The 19276-nt window shown below is 36.3% G+C and overlaps 3 protein-coding genes across 6 annotated transcripts; all 3 read left to right on the forward strand.

Moving 5' to 3' along the window:
• Nucleotides 1-898: 898 nt before the first annotated feature.
• Nucleotides 899-2929, forward strand: LOC107630798 (Haloacid dehalogenase-like hydrolase (HAD) superfamily protein). Its single transcript, XM_016334042.3, has 2 exons — nucleotides 899-1119; nucleotides 1350-2929. The coding sequence occupies exon 2, from the start codon at nucleotides 1641-1643 to the stop codon at nucleotides 2760-2762; it is 1122 nt and encodes a 373-aa protein (XP_016189528.1). The 5' UTR covers nucleotides 899-1119; nucleotides 1350-1640; the 3' UTR covers nucleotides 2763-2929.
• Nucleotides 2930-6909: 3980 nt separating this feature from the next.
• Nucleotides 6910-12790, forward strand: LOC107630795 (glutamate--cysteine ligase, chloroplastic). 4 transcript variants are annotated; one of them, XM_016334039.3, is made up of 16 exons: nucleotides 6910-7177; nucleotides 7292-7576; nucleotides 8036-8186; nucleotides 8366-8473; nucleotides 8715-8807; nucleotides 9580-9663; nucleotides 9822-9890; nucleotides 9982-10052; nucleotides 10145-10213; nucleotides 10395-10488; nucleotides 10581-10670; nucleotides 10782-10862; nucleotides 11091-11183; nucleotides 12105-12185; nucleotides 12273-12342; nucleotides 12480-12790. In XM_016334039.3, exons 2-16 carry the CDS (start codon nucleotides 7302-7304, stop codon nucleotides 12566-12568), a joined length of 1518 nt encoding a protein of 505 aa, XP_016189525.1. In that variant the 5' UTR covers nucleotides 6910-7177; nucleotides 7292-7301; the 3' UTR covers nucleotides 12569-12790. The 4 variants fall into 4 exon arrangements, with proteins under 4 accessions (XP_016189525.1, XP_016189524.1, XP_088363699.1 ...); XM_016334038.3 differs by having other exon boundaries at nucleotides 6946-7576; XM_088507574.1 differs by having other exon boundaries at nucleotides 6974-7177; nucleotides 12105-12342.
• A 1962-nt stretch (nucleotides 12791-14752) lies between these two features.
• LOC107630797 (tubulin beta-1 chain) lies at nucleotides 14753-16801 on the forward strand. The gene is made up of 3 exons (XM_016334041.3): nucleotides 14753-15343; nucleotides 15421-15690; nucleotides 15763-16801. The coding sequence occupies exons 1-3, from the start codon at nucleotides 14950-14952 to the stop codon at nucleotides 16437-16439; spliced, it is 1341 nt and encodes a 446-aa protein (XP_016189527.1). The 5' UTR covers nucleotides 14753-14949; the 3' UTR covers nucleotides 16440-16801.
• The last annotated feature ends 2475 nt before the right edge of the window (nucleotides 16802-19276 follow it).

Below are 19276 nucleotides of genomic sequence, written 5' to 3' on the forward strand. Positions count from 1 at the left end.
ACATAGAGATTAATTAAAAAAAATTGATTTTCTCCCTCGTTTTCTCAAAATAATTTATGATAAAGTAGCATTTAAGACAAAGATTATTTTTTATCAGTCGTTTAGAAATAATAATAATAATAATAATAATAATAATAATAATAATAATAATAATAATAATAATAATCTATTTCCAGAAATGGTAAGAAAACTAATTCCAAAAAAATACTTGTATATATATATATTTTTTTTTCTTACTCCAAATTATAATATCTATCACTTTTCTCATTTATAAACTAATTAAAATTTTGATTTTATATGTTCACAATACACTTTTAATTACATTTATTCAATTGATAACTATTTACGTAATGAATACAAAAAATTATTTTATTTTAATGTGAATTTTATATTATATAAAAGTTAATTATAACTGAAAATATAAAATTTAATTATAAAATACATATAGTGACATGAATATTTTTAATAAAGATTTAATTAATATGTGTTTTAATATTATTAATTAAAATTTTCAGGAAAAGTATAAAATTTAGTTTTTACTATATTTAGTGTGTATAAGATAAGCAATTTAAAAATTTTTATTAATAGTAATCTAAATATATATTCTAAAGACACGAATCACACGATAATTAAATCCTTCTAATAAACTCTTTAAAATATTTTATTTAATTTTTGGAAGATAATTAGAACCATTAACCCATTATTAACTATTTAACTTAACAAAATAACTGAAAAAGAAGCCGTGATAAGAGCACCGGGAGGAGTGACACAAAATGGGGAAAGATGATCCCACTGTATGACCGACACGTGTATGTAACGACCGCTGGATATAGCCATCGTGGACGGTTCCGTATGCAATTTCTGATACCTTGCGTGTCTCCTCCTTTCTCTATTTCCTTATACATTTTCTCTTCCCTTCTGTTTTTTTTTTTCGGTAAAATATACAAGCCACACTTTTGTCTCAAAAAAAAAAAAAAAAATCATAAACAAACACAAATCCCAGAGAAAATAAAGAAAAAGGAAACGTAGAAAAAAAGCTTCTCCAAATTAATATCAAAATTCATCTCTTCGTGGCCCTCAAGTTTCTTCTGATCCTTTTCCACTTCCTTTCGTTCTCAGGTTAGTTTTCTCTCTATTTGCAACACCTTTTTCAATCTTTGGTTGATTCGTGGTTCCGAAGCTTCTATTCCATCTATAATTGTACATTTCTTTGCATTTTTTTCTTCGTTCTTTTTTTTGGTTCTATTTCTTGGTTCAACTTTCTACTGTTACGTCCGTTTTCCTTTGGTTATTTTCTTTTCTAATTGGGTGTTTTGAGTAATGAATATGCTTGGTTTTCTTTTGTTAAGGGATTTGTACAAAGAGAAAGTTGCGATTTCGCTGTGAAAATCTGCTCTTCCTTGACTTTCTTGTTCCCAAGATGGAGTATTTTTCGTTATTATAGTTTGGGTTTCTCGTTGCTCCTTGTTCTGGAAATCGAAGTCGAATTCGGCGTTGAATAATTGGTTTGGTAGGTTTCTTTGGAGTTGAATCGGTCCACGTTGGCTCCTTTTTGGTGCAAGATCACTGTGACCCATAGAGGGTCTGTGTCAGCATTGAACCCAATTCCAATTGGTTAGGGAATAGAGGAAAGTGCTAAAATGGTTGAATCAATTGCTACCACTTCACTCCTTGGCCACCTTCCTGTCTGTGGAGGAAATTTGATAAGAGATGTTTCTGGTAAACGCAAATCTTTGAGTACTTGTAGGTTCCCAACTACTGAATTTCTTGGTGGAAGGATTGCTGTTTCTCTGCCTGTGCCAAAATCCAAGGGACATGGATTCTGGTCATCATCAATTAGGGCGCTTGCTGTGGAGCTCACAAGAGAAGCATATTCATATAGGGAAGACAAATTACCCAAGAAGGATAATTATAAGTTTGATAGTGGATTTGATCCAAGGCCTGGTTTGTGGCCTCCTGCAAATAGAGCGGATAACCCTTCGCTTCGGAATCCGTTGCTTCGACAAGAGAGGATGGGGTGTGGCTGGTTGGGTGTCATATTTGAGTGGGAGGGGGTTCTCATTGAAGACAACCCTGATCTTGAGAAGCAAGCTTGGCTGGTCCTCTCTCAAGAAGAAGGCAAATCCCCGCCTCCTGCATTCATCCTAAAGAGAATTGAAGGCATGAAGAATGAACAGGCGATTTCCGAGGTTCTTTGCTGGTCTAGGGACCCTGCGCAGATGAGAAGAATGGCTAACAGAAAGGAAGAAATCTACCAAGCCTTGCAAGGAGGGATATATAGTCTAATGCCTGAGTCCAAGGAGTTTGTGAGCGTTCTGATGCATCATAAGATACCAATGGCATTGGTTTCAACGCGTCCTAGAAAAACTCTTGAGTCTGCTGTGGGGCAAATTGGTATTGAAGACAATTTCAGTGTGATTGTAGCCTCAGAGGATGTTCACAGGGGGAAGCCTGATCCAGAGATGTTTGTTTACGCAGCTCAGCTCCTAAATTTCATACCTGAGAGGTGCATTGTGTTTGGAAACTCAAATCAAACAGTGGAGGCAGCACATGATGCTCGGATGAAGTGTGTTGCAGTGGCTAGCAAGCATCCTGTCTATGAATTGGGGGCTGCAGACTTGGTTGTCAAGCGCCTAAACGAGCTTTCAATTGTTGATCTGAAGAATCTTGCTGACATTGAATCACCTGAATTCGAACCTATGATGGAGATGGAGCTGGAAGAAGATTCAGACATATCATCGGTTGATGAAAATTTCTGGTAATTGGTCAATTCTATAAATGTACAGTTGATTGAACTTCATCTATTCTTGATGATATTAGTTAGAGATTAGTTACTTGTGTATATTGAAAAAACAGAATAAATGAAAAACTAAAAAAAAAAAATGATAGGTGGTATGCATTGAACCATCATCATGTTATTACTGCTGTATTTTCTTTACTACATACATGCATGGAATTTCAAATTTGATTTGGTGGTCTTTCTTCTATAAGGTAAAAGACCAAATTATTAGAAAGGGTAAAATACTGCTGTGTCTTCGTTTGTTATATAAAGTTCTTTTTTGGATGTATTTCCCCACTCTTAATATTTTGTTGCTGAACAATGAAACGGTTAAATAAGATGTAATATGTTATATCTAACAGCGAGTATCAGACGACGCCTTGTACATCACCTAGCTAACTGGCCATGTTTGTTTGCCGTGTTAAAAGTTAGTAAAACTCAGAATTTAATGCTGATTACAATGTTCATAACTCAAAATTCTACTTACAATGGCATATGTTGAAACTTTCACAATGGAAGATTCTTTTGCACGCTAGTTAGGATGTTCTATCATTTCACTTTCACCTAGTTAGGATGTTCCCATATTCACCTAGATGTTTTCAGGTTACACAAATACTATTAAAATGCTCCGAAGGAGCATGGCTTTCAGGGATCATGTACAGGTGCTATGCTGCATTTAACACAATTTGAGTGGTATTGTAAAATATAAGTTTGTCTCTAGTAATGACTTGTTGATGAACACAAAACTACAATTTATGACCCGATGCCTGATATCTCGTGCTGTTTGAAGAGGATAATCAAGAAGTGTTCCTGTTGCAGAAGCGGAATTAGCATAACAGAATCTGAAGCACAAAGTAATGACACACACAGCCCATTTTTTTCCACAATAGAAGGGCCGAAACCCAAAGAGAATAGCCAGACCTGATTAATATACAATCAAAGTTAGAGATTTTGATGACCATGAGGGCCCAAGTTGAGAGTGTTCAGAATTCAGATAAAATATATTCTATTATTCTTACGACCAAAGAAAAAAATTTTTTTTTTTCAATTAATTCCAAATAAAGTATTTGCGAATCCTACGCTATCCTTTAACTTCACTGTCAACAACAAAAAAGAATGGCTATTCACGAAGACACGTACGTGCACTAAAAAACTTTTCATAACCCGGCACTGTCTATATTCTACTAATCTTAGCACTCGGCGGCCAAAAGCATTGCAATCTAAGTTGAAATGTTCCTACTGCTCTTCGACAATATTTTTGCTTTACGAGTAGGCTGCTATGAAGAGAACGTTGTCTAATTTGATACGAACTGTTAATAAATTATTAATTTGATACTATTATGCTTATATAATTTGGCTCAAGAAAATGACAAGGATGAGGTTGTTGGTAATATTATGTGATTAAGTTATTTTGTTAATTGAATTAGTTCATAATTTAAATATTAATAACAAAAAAATTTTATTGAATAAAAAAATTTAATTGAACTTAATTATAAAATAATTTATTCACTTAACATTATTTTTAATTTATTATGTTTCGTGATTAAAGTGGGGTTTCTAAAGTATTTGTTTAGATGTTATTAAGTTGATAGAAAAAGATAAATTTTTTTTTAGTGTGTGGCAAAATTTTAATAGTAAAAATAAAAATATTAAAAAAATAAAAAATATCTTTTTTTAAAAGTTATCATTTATATTTTTTTAAATTTTTTTAATTTAAAATGCTTAAAAAATATTTTTAACATAATAAATAAATAAAAATATTTTTATATTTTATACTTAAATATAATTATTAAATAAAAGATATTTTTACATAAAATATTAAATATAAAATTATTTTTATTTTTTTAAAAAAAATTTTAAAAAAATTATTTAAAAATTTTTTCTCATAGAAAACCACCCAAACAAACTCTCTCGACTTGCAGCTAATAATGATATATATCACTTTTGAGATGTTTAGTGCCTTGGTGGCTCAAGAAGAAAGTTTATCAATTGTCATGCATGACATTACTTCCATCAGAATTAATAATGTCGATAGACGATACAAATAGGTTAAAGTTTATCAATTGTCATGCATGACATTACTTCCATCAGAATTAATAATGTCGATACAAATAGGTTATTATATACGTATTACAATTCTGAATAAAATCTAAAGACAATTTGCTCCTTTCACTGTTATAATTAATTATTTTTTAATTTATTTTCTTCTTCCAAGAGTGCGTTTGGCTATGATTAGGAAAATTTAAGAGAAAAAGTTTTTTATTAACACATCATTTGTATCATCAAATGATAATTGTTAGAAGGGGCACTCTACTGTACAGATTGAAGTGGTATAGAGAGAATATAATTCCTTTTATAGTTATTTTTTATTATTTTATTATTATTTAAAATGTGAGTCCTACTTTTATTAATCTCTCTTTCATTCTATTAAAAGAAAAATCTGTAAACTTACATCTTTACTATATAACTCACCTTGTTAGAAAGAAAAGAGAGAGCAATAAGAAAAATATTTGTGAGCCTAATGATATAATATAGAAGAGTATTTATACGCGTGTTAAGAAAATCAAATTAATAAAGATATAATATCCTATAATAAATATTTAGATATGTTAAATAATGCTAATTGATCTAATTGATCCTAATTATACTCTAACATCCTTCCTCAAACTCAAGTGACAACTTGAGTTTGAAACAACTAAATAAAAAAAAAATGCATAAACTGATAGAACGAGTGTAGATGGAATTGCCTGAAGAAAGTGCAGACGGAACTGCCACAAGGAAATGCAGATAGAATTGCTGGAAGAAAGTGTAGACGGAACTGTTGAAAGTAGGGGTGTCCATGGATCGGATCGTATCCGCAGATCCGCGGTAAATATACGCATCCGATCTGAAAATTGCGGATACGACCCGATCCGCAAATTGATCGGATCGGATCCGATCCGATCCGCACCCTTTGCGGATCGGATCGCAGATATCTGCTCTACATCCGCGGATCCGCAGATCCGCACTATAATAATTAATAAATAAATAAATAAATATATGTTTGGTATTATATTTACTTGTTTGTATGTTTTAGTTAGTAATTATTATTCATATATTGTATTATTTTATTTTTGTTATTTAGAGAGAGTTTGATTAAAAATATTTTAGGAATAAATAAGTTTAAAAGTATGAAAGAAATATTTTTATCGAATTCTTTTACATAGAAATATGATTAAAAAGAGAAGGTTTAATTATGCGGATATATCCGATATCCGATATCCGATCCGATCGGATCCGGCACTAAAAAGTGCGGATATCATATCCGATCCGATCCGATAAAAATTGTGTGGATCGGATCGAATTTTCGGCCATATCCGATCCAATCCGATCCGCGGACACCCCTAGTTGAAAGGTAACGCATACGGAATTGTCAGAAGAAAACACAGACGAAACTGCCGAAAGAGTGGTCAACTGCCGAAAAACTGCTGAAAAGATGGCAAACTGTCGAAAACTGTTGAAAAGTGACAAAATGCGAAGAGATGACAAACTATCGGAAGGTGACGAAAAACATATAGTTTCTCCGTGAGAATAAGTAAGTAGTGAATGAGCTAATCGGTGAGGTTAGAAAAGCATCAAAGTATTGACAAAAGATAAGAAAAAAAAAAAACACTGAAAAAAAGTATGAAAAGTATGGTGATTTCATCCGAAGAAAATTAACTTATCCTCCTCAAGAATGATATAATAACTCTGATACAAGGAAAAAGAGAATAATAAAAAAATGTTTGTGAGTATTCAAGTTGTATAAAATAATCGTAATTATACTATAAAATTAACTTTTTTTTTTATTTTTCCAATTATCACCATTTAAAATAAAATAACAAATAAATTCCTAAAAATTTAGATTTAGATAGATTAATTTAAAAAAAAACATACTAATAAAATTTTTTAAAATAACAAACATAAATAAATTAATTTAAATTAAGACATTTTATTCTAATTACAAAAATAAATTTAAAAATAATATATTCACATCTATCATTTTAACAAACTTTGTTGATATTTTTTTTTAAAATTAATTTACCCAAAATATAAATTCTCATAAATTTATTTATCGCTCAATCCTACAATTTACAAACAATGGATGATTCCCATATTTATATTTTCGTACACAATAATACTACCTTATATATTTAATTGCTATTTTATCAGTGCAGCTTGTATCAAGTAACAAAACACAAGCTTTTCAGTTCAGAATTCACGAGCTGCAACACACAAAGACCCTTTTTCGCTTATTCCTTTATTCTTCTTCTTCTTCTTCTTCTTCCTCTTCCATTTGCTTCTACTCTGTTTCCACTTTACCACACAACACAAACGCCAATCCACAGAACCCTAATTCCCTTCAAACAATAACATAAAGTAATTACCTCCTTCTCACCTCTGATTTATATGTATTCCATCCATTTCGTAATCCGTTAATTTCCAATTCCGATTCCTATCCTCGCACTCTTTATATTTTTTCTGCTTCAACAGAGGTAGCACAATGGTTTTTGTTTCGCGAGCTGCTACACCGTCATACTGTATTCGCCATGACACCATATTTCGGCACAGCTTCGATGGGTCCAATGTTAGGAGGAGACCTTGCTTTGCTGTCTCTCCTTCTTCCTGGGATTCTGCTAAGAAGGCTTGGCGTGGTCGTAGTATGATTGTTGCAGCTAGCCCTCCCACCGAAGATGCCGTGGTTGCTGCGGAGCCACTCACAAAGAAGGATCTTGTGGATTATCTTGCCTCTGGTTGCAAGACCAAGGATAAATGGAGGTGCCAATTTTTATTTGTATTCATGTGGAATTGAATTTGAATTCATTTTCATTTCTCGAAGATGTTGTGAACAATCATTACTTAATTTTTTCCCGTGTTAGTGTATATTTGTACTTGTTCGGGCTTTTTTTTTTTTTAAATTTAAAATCTTGTTTTGTTTTTTGAGTAGCCATATTAGGTAGTTCTTTTTTTCTCTGTGGACTGTGGTTGTAGAGGGTTAGTGCTATGGTAAGTTTGCCGCATTGTGGCCGGAATGTCGCATGTTCAAATCATGAAAATAGCCTCTTCGCTTGTAGGGATTAGGAGGCTGAGTCCCAACTGGTCATTTTGCAATTTTTATGGCACCTTATTAAGTTTCTTTAGTTCTTGAAGTTACCAAACGTGAACTGTATGTTACAGCCTTATGGGATAAGTGGTTTGTGTTTTTATCGGAGATAATTTATTTGTGTAGTCTTGCAGGATAGGTACTGAACATGAGAAGTTCGGCTTTGAGTTTGGAAACTTGCGTCCAATGAAGTACGAGCAAATAGCAGAGTTGTTGAACGGCATTGCTGAGAGATTTGAGTGGGATAAAATAATGGAAGGTGATAAAATTATTGGACTCAAACAGGTAAGCTATTATTTGAGCGAATGAGAATGTTAAACTTCTATCTTCTTGTTTTTCCTCTTTGGGAGATTTAAAATGTCATTTGTTTGTTAACATGGCTATCCATTCAAGCATCCAACCCAATGTTTTTCTTTACTGTTGGAGACTTGATGCTATGCTTTGGTTTGCTGTTTGTGAATCAGGGGAAGCAGAGCATATCATTGGAGCCAGGTGGTCAGTTTGAGCTTAGTGGAGCCCCTCTTGAAACCTTGCATCAGACTTGTGCTGAAGTTAATTCACACCTCTATCAGGTTAATTGTGCATTCTTGTTATGGGATACATCTAAAGTAATCTGCTGTTATTTTCATTGGAGAAATTGGCCTGATATTTTTTTGGCTGTTGTCATCTTAACTATGCATAGTTTTTATTGTAACATAATTGACAGCCACATGTTTTGTTTAGTTCATTGTGTTTGATTTTCTTGTAATCAGGCAAGTGACCTTGATATTTCTTTCAGGTCTGTTAATTATTTCTGAAAACTTGTATGTCTAGGTTAAAGCTGTTGCGGAGGAAATGGGCATTGGATTTTTGGGGATTGGCTTCCAGCCAAAGTGGGGAATCAAAGACATACCTATAATGCCAAAGGTAGTTTCTCTTTCTCCCCATCTTTTTAAGTGCATGAACTGGCTGAAAATGCAAAACTTTCTCAGCTTTCTCTAGAATGAAAACCTTCCTGTGATGACATTTTTTGAGCACATGAACGACCCAGCTAATTTATGTAATGGAATGGCCTGGGGTCTGTCATAGTCAACTTGTCACTGAGTTTGGTAGGGTTTATTCATTTTAGTAATTAGTATATAATAGCTGTCGTATTTTGCAGCTGCATATATTCATTAGCTTATTGAGCAATGAAATTACTGAAACAACCTTAATTCATGTAGACTCGAATATGTAAACTGCTATTTTTGTTCAGGGGAATTTGCCCACATGGCTTCATAACTTAATTTGCACATGGTTTTTTTTCTTTTTCTTTTTTGTGTGTGTTGAGGGGCAGGGGCCAGAGAGAGGGCGGGGGGGGGGGGGGGGTTGTTGTTGGTTGGGTGAGTGGATTTGGAAATGTATATACTTGTTCCACCATAACCTCACATTGTGTAACATGCTAGAATGACTTTTACCTTGCTAGTTCAAGTTTCAGGGCATATAAGCTTTTATTCCTGAAATATCTTTATACAAGAGATTACTAATTGATTCCTTAATCACCATTGATAACCAGCCTTTTCTTCATAGCTTAGCAACTCATATTAAGGGAGGCAAAATAGTTGGGCCTATTTGATATAGTAATTGAACAGTGACCATGCTTCTTTCTTATGTTTAGTGCTTTAATTACTTGCTTTTTGACTGGATCTTGATGGCTTAGGGAAGATATGATATCATGAGGAATTACATGCCCAAAGTTGGTTCCCTTGGTCTTGACATGATGTTCAGAACATGTACTGTACAGGTGAGATGTGTGACGATCATTGAGCTGATTTATCCTTGAGCAATGCTGATTTGAACATGGTGAAATGAATATCTTCTGAAAGAAAATTAATCAGTTCAATTCATGACAAATAAAGCTCTTGTATTGGTAGTAATAATTTTGAACTTTTGCTCTTATAGGTCAATCTGGACTTCAGTTCTGAAGCTGATATGATCAGGAAATTTCGCGCTGGCCTAGCTTTGCAGCCCGTAAGAATTAAGAGATATTGACATATAATCTTTTCCCCTTTGGGAAAAAATTCAGTGCTATGGAATATAATATCTTTTCTTGTTACAACAGATAGCAACAGCTCTTTTTGCAAATTCACCCTTCACAGAAGGAAAGCCGAATGGTTTTGTCAGTATGAGAAGGTACTCGAAAGTTGAAACTTTTTGTGAAGTTATCTCTTTTTGCACTTTGCAATGTTAAGGTAACCTATTTGGTTTTCATGTGCTTTCAACAGCCAAATTTGGACCGATACTGATAAGGATCGCACAGGCATGCTCCCCTTTGTTTTTGATGACTCGTTCGGGTAAGAGTGTTTTTGAATTATGAAGGTTTAAGTGATAATCTGTTATACCTGAGTATTCTGACTCTCCCTTTATGGTTTCTTTTAATTCAAAAGGAGGCATTAATATTAAAGTACTGTTATTTCATTCACTGATTTATTTATTTCTCCCACCACTTGTTTCTCTCCTACTCTATGGTTTCAGGTTTGAGCAGTACGTCGATTATGCTCTTGATGTTCCAATGTATTTTGTCTATCGGAAAAAGAAATATGTCGACTGCACTGGAATGACCTTTAGGGTTCCCATCTATCTTTATTTTTCTTGTCATTTATGCCCTGCCATCATTTATTTTGGAACGTGTGTAGAGAATCAATTATTGTATTATTGCAGGACTTTTTGGCTGGAAAACTTCCTTGTCTTCCTGGTGAATTACCAACCCTCAATGATTGGGAGAATCACTTGACGACTATATTTCCTGAGGTTTGTTCTTAACTAATTTTTGATTTCTCTATTTAGTTGGTACTGTTGCTTTTGCAGTGGTTTTAAAGCATTTTCTAGTTATGCTACTGTTTTTACCATTATTCCTTTCAGGTCAGGCTGAAGAGGTATTTGGAGATGAGAGGTGCTGATGGAGGGCCATGGAGAAGGTTATGTGCCTTACCAGCACTTTGGGTGAGTGGCATTAAACATACTACTCCAATTATCTATACAAAAATATTTTAAGCATTAGCTTAGACAAGCAGGAATCATGTTTTTAATATATTGCCATAAAGCTTTTTAACGTGTTTATTTAGATATTCAAGCCTTTTCTGTTTGCCTGCAGAATGTATTTCTTCACTTATAAGTTATAATTTGCTTTTCTGTATCATAAGCTCATTGTAATTTTCCTGATGGTGCCAGGTAGGGCTATTATACGATGAGGTTTCTCTACAAAACATTTTAGATATGACAGCAGATTGGACTCCGGAAGAAAGGCAAATGCTAAGGAACAAGGTAATTATCCTATGTACTATTCAAACCCAAAACTTAAGTTGTTAGATACAGTGTCAAAAATGACGTTTCTTTCCATTTAATTGGCAACTAGCTCCCTCAAGGAGAGAGAGGATTGAATTCAAACCACACTTTCAAAGTGGCTCTGAATTCCTCAAGTAATAGTTCATCATTTCTGCATCTGTTATAAGTTAGGTGCAAACCTTGAACGAAGGATCAAAGAGGGCAATATTTTTTCTTATGTCCTCATGCTCTGCTAGTTGATTCTCGAGACATTATTTGGGATCTGGAAAAAGAAATATCTGTTTCTGTTACACTGGTACCTGCACTTAACTGGAACTTACAGCAGCAATGAATAACAATGAAGTAGATCAGAATGATCTCCCCTGTACTCTATTATTGTAACAGAAACACAAATAGGTAGAAATAGAAAATGACAATGGTTGTTATGGTAGAGTCAGTCTTTCTCCTAAATCCAAATATAGATTCTCACCAATTTTCTACCTCACTCTCTCCCTCTTTGCTACTTATATATCCTCTCCTCTTCTCTCTCCAATCATGTGAAATCACTCCTCTGCACCCCTAGGGTCATGTCCCTCACACTCTGCCGGGTGGAGAGTTAGTTACGAGAATCTTCTTGCAGCTACCCTTTCCCATTCTACCCTCGGCTCTAGTCCTTTTACTATAGTGAAAAGGCAGTGGGTAAATCTTCACCCTCCTAGGAATAGAATTGGAAGTTCCGCACCCTTGTAATGCACAGACAGACATTACACAAGCAAATATACAGTATAATCATGATAGGATTTCAGTCTGTGAGATACTGAGATGTTCTCTTCTGTTTTCCTCCTAAGGATTATACTTATACGTGCCATAGACCCAGTAGGATATGTTAGTTTACTGACTATTATAGGCTCTATTTTGCAGGTTCCCATAACTGGCCTAAAGACACCATTTAGAGACGGTCTGCTGAAGCATGTTGCTGAAGAAGTTCTACAGTTAGCAAGGGTAAGTTGGCTGCTATTATCTTTTCTTTCTAAATTTCTATTGATATTATCATCAAATCAAAGTTGCTTAGAGCATGCTGTCTTGCAGGATGGCTTGGAAAGAAGAGGCTTTAAAGAAACAGGATTTTTGAACGAGGTAGCCGAGGTGGTTAGAACAGGTACTTGATTTATGGGTTCTATCACAAAGCAAATGGCAATAAGTTAATCTAGTAACAAATACAGTACTATCTGAAAATTATGCATGGCTTTTGTAATAATTCATTAATAAATTTCTAATGATTTTTTGTGATGGTAGGTATCACTCCAGCTGAGAAGCTTCTGGAATTGTATCATGGAAAGTGGGGGCAATCTGTAGATCATGTGTTTGAGGAATTGCTTTATTGAGCTGTATTCACATAAATACTTGCTTCTCTTTCACTTTTTAAGTGGAGGTTACTTGTGTGTAAAACCTTTGGTTGTATTCCTGGTAATCTTTGTTGTCCTCTGCTTTTAGATATAGGAAATAATTTCTGATATAATTTTTTTGCCTCGAGGCTTCTCATGTACTCTTCTGTGGAAACGTGATGTGACCAAGCTGGTCTTTAATTCATGTCACAAATTTGAGAATCTCATCTACGTAATCAATTTAACAGAAGAGGCAATCGAGGTTTTTCCCTCTAGTTCTAGGCTCGAAGTGATATAAATTGCTTCATAAGATGAGGATTATTTTTAGAGAGTAAAAATAAAAAATTTTCCCATGTTATCCATGTTATATTAGAAATAGAAAGTAACGTTAATATTTTGGAGAGAGGGGTGACATCTTAACCAACCGAGACATTAACTTCATTTGATTTTTGAGTTAGTTGATATTACAACTCAGTGGTATATTCTTTGTTCAAGCAATTTTTCACTTATTGAAATGTTATAGAGACAGATCGCGAACCATTTCATGTGGATTTTGAATGCGAACGTGAACATCTTTAATGCAACTGGTTGGATAGGCTTGAGAGAGGTGGGTGGTTGCCATGGATAGAACATTCTATCTCAAGCTTGTTCTTACTAAATTAGAATTGATGTTGGACCTTATTTACTCCATACACTGACTTGAAAACTATCATGTAACATGAGTTAATTACCTCCTTAAACCTATGTTCCTCTTCTATAGCTAACACCTAACAAATATCTATCCACCAGCATCACTCATCGTATGGTAGCTAGCTGAAATGAAATTATGTGATATGATATGATATAATACATTTGCAACTGCTTTCATGATTTTTCTACACTTTTATATTTTGTCTCGTTCTATTAAGTATCTAGACATATATTAATATTTTTATGTAGAAACCACATGCGACCAAATCTCTTTGCTACTAAATTAAGACTTGTTCATTTGTGTATACAGCTCTTTTCTTCTGTATAAACACCAACCAAAGAAAATTAAAGTTTTTCATGGGAACAAAGAGATGTTACTAGTTAATTAATTTCTTTGAAGGAACCCGAGGAGGATTCCCTCACCAATAGCCAACTACCGCTTTAGTTAGTATTGTGATAATAGTTGTCTTGAGAAGGATACAGGTTGCAGGGGAACTATGATACCCTTAATAATTGATTCAAATTCGCTAGGGTCTTTGGCCTTACATGAGAAAGTACATAATAACTACTGAATGTTAGTATTTGAGTTTAAGGATAGGGTTGTAATGCTTGTCAAAAACACAAACAAAAAGCGTGTAAACATGTGATATTAACCTCCAAACCATTAAGAATAGTGCCAAAATTTGATTTATTCATTGGCATCTACTCTTTATCCCAAACTATTACAGTATCAGTATGTCCCATGATTCATGGTTGAAACAGCAAAATAAGGTGAAAATTCGTTGTGTTAATGACTGCGTGGTGAGTGGTGACCAAATGAAAAACTAGAAGTGGACAAGTTGGGAAATGGGAACCATATTGACAGATGGGATATCAAGTGGTAGTGGTAGGAAGGACTGATATTCAGATAGCTTTCTATCATATGGCCAAAAAGAACAATCATACATCTCTTCTTGTCACCTTCCATATCCAGCTCATTACTCATTAGTCCCCCCTCTTTGGCTGAGTTTGACATGGCCCCCTCCCCCAACAAACCCACATGAACCTATTAATTGAACACTAACATTAATTTTATATAATATGACTCATTTTATATTTGAGTTTAATTTTGATGCACTAACAGTTGTGCAATCACATACTATTTTACACTTACATTGAAAGTGCATTAAAATAAAATTCTTTTATATTTATTTTTATTTAATCAACATGGGCATTTTTACTAACGTGCCATCGTTTTTAAAACTTCTGGCACAATGTCACACTAATAAACGAAAGTAATAGTAGAATTTTGATAAATTTTTTTAAAAAGATGACACATTGGTAAAAATACTCACTCTTAAGATAGGTTTAATATTTCTCTTCGTTTAATAACACTTGTAATGAAAGTAACTTTTTGTAGTTAGATATTGTCATAAAAATCTGTAAAAAACAAAAATAATTTTACACAGGTTTCTAGTTGATATGGTTTTTTACCTAATAATTATGATTTTATATATGGAGAAAAAGAGAGTGAAATACCAATTTTACAAGTCTTATCATATAATATCCCCTCTGCATTTATTTCTTCTACAAAAGGCCATCCATTTCTCTCCTCCTCTTCAGTGCATCATATACTTGATCTTTCTCAAGTGTTTCAGCAATCCTTTTGAGTATTTTCCCATTGAGAAATCTGTTCTCTCACTTGTTGAAAAATGAGAGAAATCTTGCACATTCAAGCTGGTCAATGTGGGAACCAAATTGGAGGAAAGTTTTGGGAGGTTATGTGTGACGAACATGGGATAGATGCCACTGGAAATTATGTTGGAAAGTCTCATCTTCAACTTGAAAGGGTGAACGTGTACTACAATGAAGCGAGTGGGGGACGCTATGTCCCTCGAGCGGTGCTCATGGACCTTGAGCCAGGAACCATGGACAGCTTGCGTTCTGGTCCTTTTGGAAAGATCTTTAGGCCTGATAACTTCGTGTTTGGTCAGAACGGTGCTGGTAACAACTGGGCTAAAGGCCATTACACAGAGGGAGCAGAGCTTATTGATTCTGTTCTTGATGTTGTTCGCAAAGAAGCTGAGAATTGCGATTGCTTGCAAGGTATGTGTTTATCTGTTGTTGATATATATTGCTTCAATAATTAAACTGAAATTGTTTGACTTTGATGATGATGACAGGGTTCCAAGTGTGTCATTCGCTGGGAGGAGGAACGGGATCAGGAATGGGGACGTTGCTGATATCGAAGATCAGAGAAGAGTACCCTGATCGGATGATGTTGACATTCTCTGTGTTCCCATCTCCAAAGGTTTCAGACACGGTGGTTGAACCCTACAACGCCACACTCTCCGTTCATCAATTGGTTGAGAATGCCGACGAGTGTATGGTCCTTGATAATGAGGCACTCTATGATATCTGCTTCCGCACCCTCAAGCTCACTAACCCTAGCTGTAAGTGTATTCATATTGATTCACTTATTTGTTTATTTATTAATTAAACACGCGTGATATGAATCGGTGCAGTTGGCGATCTGAACCATTTGATCTCAACAACGATGAGCGGAGTGACATGCTGCCTCCGGTTCCCAGGTCAACTCAACTCCGATCTGCGAAAACTGGCGGTGAACCTCATCCCGTTCCCGCGGCTCCACTTCTTCATGGTTGGTTTCGCGCCTTTGACGTCGCGAGGGTCGCAGCAGTACAGAGCACTCACCATACCGGAGTTGACTCAGCAAATGTGGGACGCAAGAAACATGATGTGTGCCGCAGATCCCAGACATGGAAGGTACCTAACGGCGTCCGCCATGTTCCGCGGCAAGATGAGCACTAAAGAAGTGGATGAACAAATGATCAATGTGCAGAACAAGAACTCCTCCTACTTTGTCGAGTGGATACCAAACAATGTCAAGTCCAGTGTGTGTGACATCCCTCCTACTGGTTTGTCAATGTCCTCAACGTTCATGGGGAATTCCACTTCCATTCAAGAGATGTTTAGGCGCGTCTCGGAGCAGTTTACGGTCATGTTCAAGAGGAAGGCTTTCTTGCATTGGTACACTGGTGAGGGCATGGATGAGATGGAGTTCACCGAGGCTGAGAGCAATATGAATGATTTGGTTGCTGAGTATCAGCAGTATCAAGATGCAGCAGCTATGGATGATGAGGAAGAGGAGTTTGATGAAGATGAAGGACTAGCTGCATGAGAAGAATGAGGTCATGAAGGCTCATTAATTTGTCATGGTAATTTATAGTATACTCTCTATATGGTTATGCTTATGGTTATGGCATGGTGAAAATTAGGAGGAAGTGGTGGTGGTGTTATGTGTATTTATTATATCGCTGCTGGGGTTGGCATTCATAAAGTTGAAAGGTACATATGATTTGGACCATGTATTTGTTATAAATGTGAGTGGTTTCCTAGTTTATGTGAATTTCCTTCCCAGGAAGGGTTCAAGTTCAACTCGATGTGGCTTTTTCAGTTTGGTATTTATGCAGATTTCTTGAATTTGCTGTGGGTTTTGTTTGCTTTATAAATTGGTAATGAACACTTGCCTTTTTCCCTCTCCATCTTGCATCTATTTTTTCCACTTTAATTTTTTTTTTTCGTCTTTTTTTCCCCTTACTCGACGTTAATACCCAATAATAGATATAAGCGAAAATTTAAATCTAAATTTTGATCTTTATTGTTGTTACGGTGGGTAACCGGAGATTAATGGGCTGGATGGCGTTGGTTGGCCCAAACGTATGAAGGAGGTGGCTTTCGAGTGAATCCGTTACTCGGTGTTCCTCCGTCCGACTTGTTCGTGTGAATGAATGGGGGGTGGTACCTGCAAAGACACTCCGATGCCTAAGTTAGCAAGAGTGTGAGCAGGTTAGAGAGTATTGGAACTTAGAGATACCTGAATGGTGTCAGTGTATTTATAGTGGTGAACCAATAACCACCGCTGAAGTAGTGCCACCTTTTTAGGTGGATAACCGTTCCCATATCTTAGGGAGGTTAAGATATGGCTCTATGAAGTGATTAGAGAGTTTCTAGGGGCAGTTACTCATTCGAATGAGTGTTATCTGCCAGCTAACCCTCGTATCCGACTTCTTTGGAGCAGGTCGTGTTCAGTACCGACTTCTTGGGATGAAGGCTGATACTGGGTGAGGGCCAACCCTTTGAGTTGGGCTTCTTTGCTTGGATCCTGGGCCTTTATTATTGGGTCAGGGTATGAACAGTGCCCCTACTCGAGCCCAATTTCTTTTTAAGATTTGGGTTCGAGTATTCTACTCGGGGTCGTAGCCGATTTGTAAGAGGACCGACGTGATGGTTTGAAACCGACGTGACCTTTCGTGACCTTTTGGTTCTGACAGTTACGTCTAATCAAGCATCGTGTCCGTTAGGGGTGTGCGTAGGGATTCAATAGCCTTGGTAACGGTGCATCTTCATTAATGACTGCCCCTATTTTACCATTATGCCCCTAACGTTCTTATAAATACTTTCCCTCTCTTTCATTGTTTCGTTTCTGCGATCTTTCAAATTTCCCTTGCATTCGTTCGTACTGCATTCTTGTGCTTTCGAAGGCTTTTGCTTCCAACCCTTATTTCCAGATAAAGGTTAGTTCTTTAATATGCATTTGTAGATAAATTTGATTTGCAGACTTTAGTTTCGCATCTCCCTCCCTTTAGAGACCGTGTTGGTGATTTTTCTTTTCCCCTTGTAGGTTTTGTCACCCCTTTTTTAGAAAAAGAAATGGCTTCTGTAGATGCTCTCTCTCACTGGGTTGATGTCACAGTCCTAGGGGAGGAACCCTCAGTCGATTCTGAGTTTATCACCCATCTTCGTACTCGCCACAGAATTTGTTCTTCTGAGGAGGACGAGCCGAAGTATGAGTTAGTGGCCCCGGGTCCAGAAGACCGGATTTGCTTTGGGAGGGTTAATGAGGCGGCCTCCTATTTTTTCTTTATGTATGAGTGTATGATCACTCGTTTGGGTGTTTTTCTTCCTTTTTCAGACTTTGAGATGTCTGTTTTACGTCATTGCCGAGTCGCTCCTACCCAGCTTCACCCCAACTCTTGGGGTTTTTTGAAAATTTATCAATTCATCAGCCAGGCTTTAGAGTTCCCGACTTCTTTAAAGATTTTTTTCCATCTTTTTCATATGACAAAACCCTTTAGTGGGCTAAACAATAAACAACAGTGGGTATCGTTTCGAGCCATACAAGGTAGGAGAATTTTCACCCTTTTTGACGAATCCTTCCACGACTTCAAAAACTATTTTTTCAAAGTGCAAGCTGTAGAGGGTCACCACCCCTTTTTCCTGGATGATAACTCTTCCCCCCACTTTCCTTTATACTGGTTGGAGGCCTCCCCTTGTGAAAAATATGGTCTTGACGACCTGGATGATGTGGAGGCAGCCATTGTGGGGTTCCTCCGAGAAGCTTGGGGGAGGTCTCCATACTTGGACACGAAAAAGTTTCTCCAGGGGTCTCCGAGTTTTATCCAGGCGCAAATAGGTAGCTTTCATTTGGTTTTCCGACTTGTCTGATTAATTCTTCCGACTTGTCTAATCTATCAATTGTTGCTTTTTTCAGAGATGGCAAAAACAAATGCCCAGGAGTCTTACCAAAGAGTTCAGGAGGCCAAGGCGAGGTCTCGTGCCAGGTCTGGTGGTGCTAGGGCGGTTGCCTCTCCTCCTCCTCCTCCTCGGAACGTCGGGACTCCCTCCCAACCTATTGTGATTTCCTCTTCTGCTTCCTCTCTGCCACCCCCCTCCGTCCGACCTACTCCTGAACCAGAGAAGAGGAAGCGTAAGACCTTAGAGTCTGGCGCTTCTGGTGAGGCGGACGCTCTTGCGTTCGTCCGAAAGAACATTTATCCCATGCTCGTATGAGCATGGATGATGTTTCTGTTCGGCACTACCTCACTGCTGTGGTTGAGGAGAGTCTCAAGACGGCGGGAGTTTGTGGCAAACTCTTAGATATATTTGAGAAGACTCCTCTCAGCTCTTTAGGGATGACCTCGAGGGTCGAGGAGCTGGAAGGCAGGCTTCGCATAT

Source organism: Arachis ipaensis, chromosome B3 (assembly GCF_059453495.1).
Source record: "Arachis ipaensis isolate K30076 ecotype BB chromosome B3, ASM5945349v1, whole genome shotgun sequence".
Lineage (NCBI taxonomy): Eukaryota > Viridiplantae > Streptophyta > Magnoliopsida > Fabales > Fabaceae > Arachis > Arachis ipaensis.

Bases quoted from the DNA above. Each gene is read 5' to 3' on its own strand.
- LOC107630798 (XM_016334042.3), top strand. From the start codon at position 1,641: ATGGTTGAATCAATTGCTACCACTTCACTCCTTGGCCACCTTCCTGTC.
- LOC107630795 (XM_088507573.1), top strand. From the start codon at position 7,302: ATGGTTTTTGTTTCGCGAGCTGCTACACCGTCATACTGTATTCGCCAT. The intron at 10,214-10,394 runs GTAAGAGTGTTT...CTATGGTTTCAG, and splicing joins GTTTTTGATGACTCGTTCGG to GTTTGAGCAGTACGTCGATT. The intron at 10,489-10,580 runs GTTCCCATCTAT...GTATTATTGCAG, and splicing joins GCACTGGAATGACCTTTAGG to GACTTTTTGGCTGGAAAACT.
- LOC107630797 (XM_016334041.3), top strand. From the start codon at position 14,950: ATGAGAGAAATCTTGCACATTCAAGCTGGTCAATGTGGGAACCAAATT. The intron at 15,344-15,420 runs GTATGTGTTTAT...TGATGATGACAG, and splicing joins GAATTGCGATTGCTTGCAAG to GGTTCCAAGTGTGTCATTCG. The intron at 15,691-15,762 runs GTAAGTGTATTC...GAATCGGTGCAG, and splicing joins CAAGCTCACTAACCCTAGCT to TTGGCGATCTGAACCATTTG.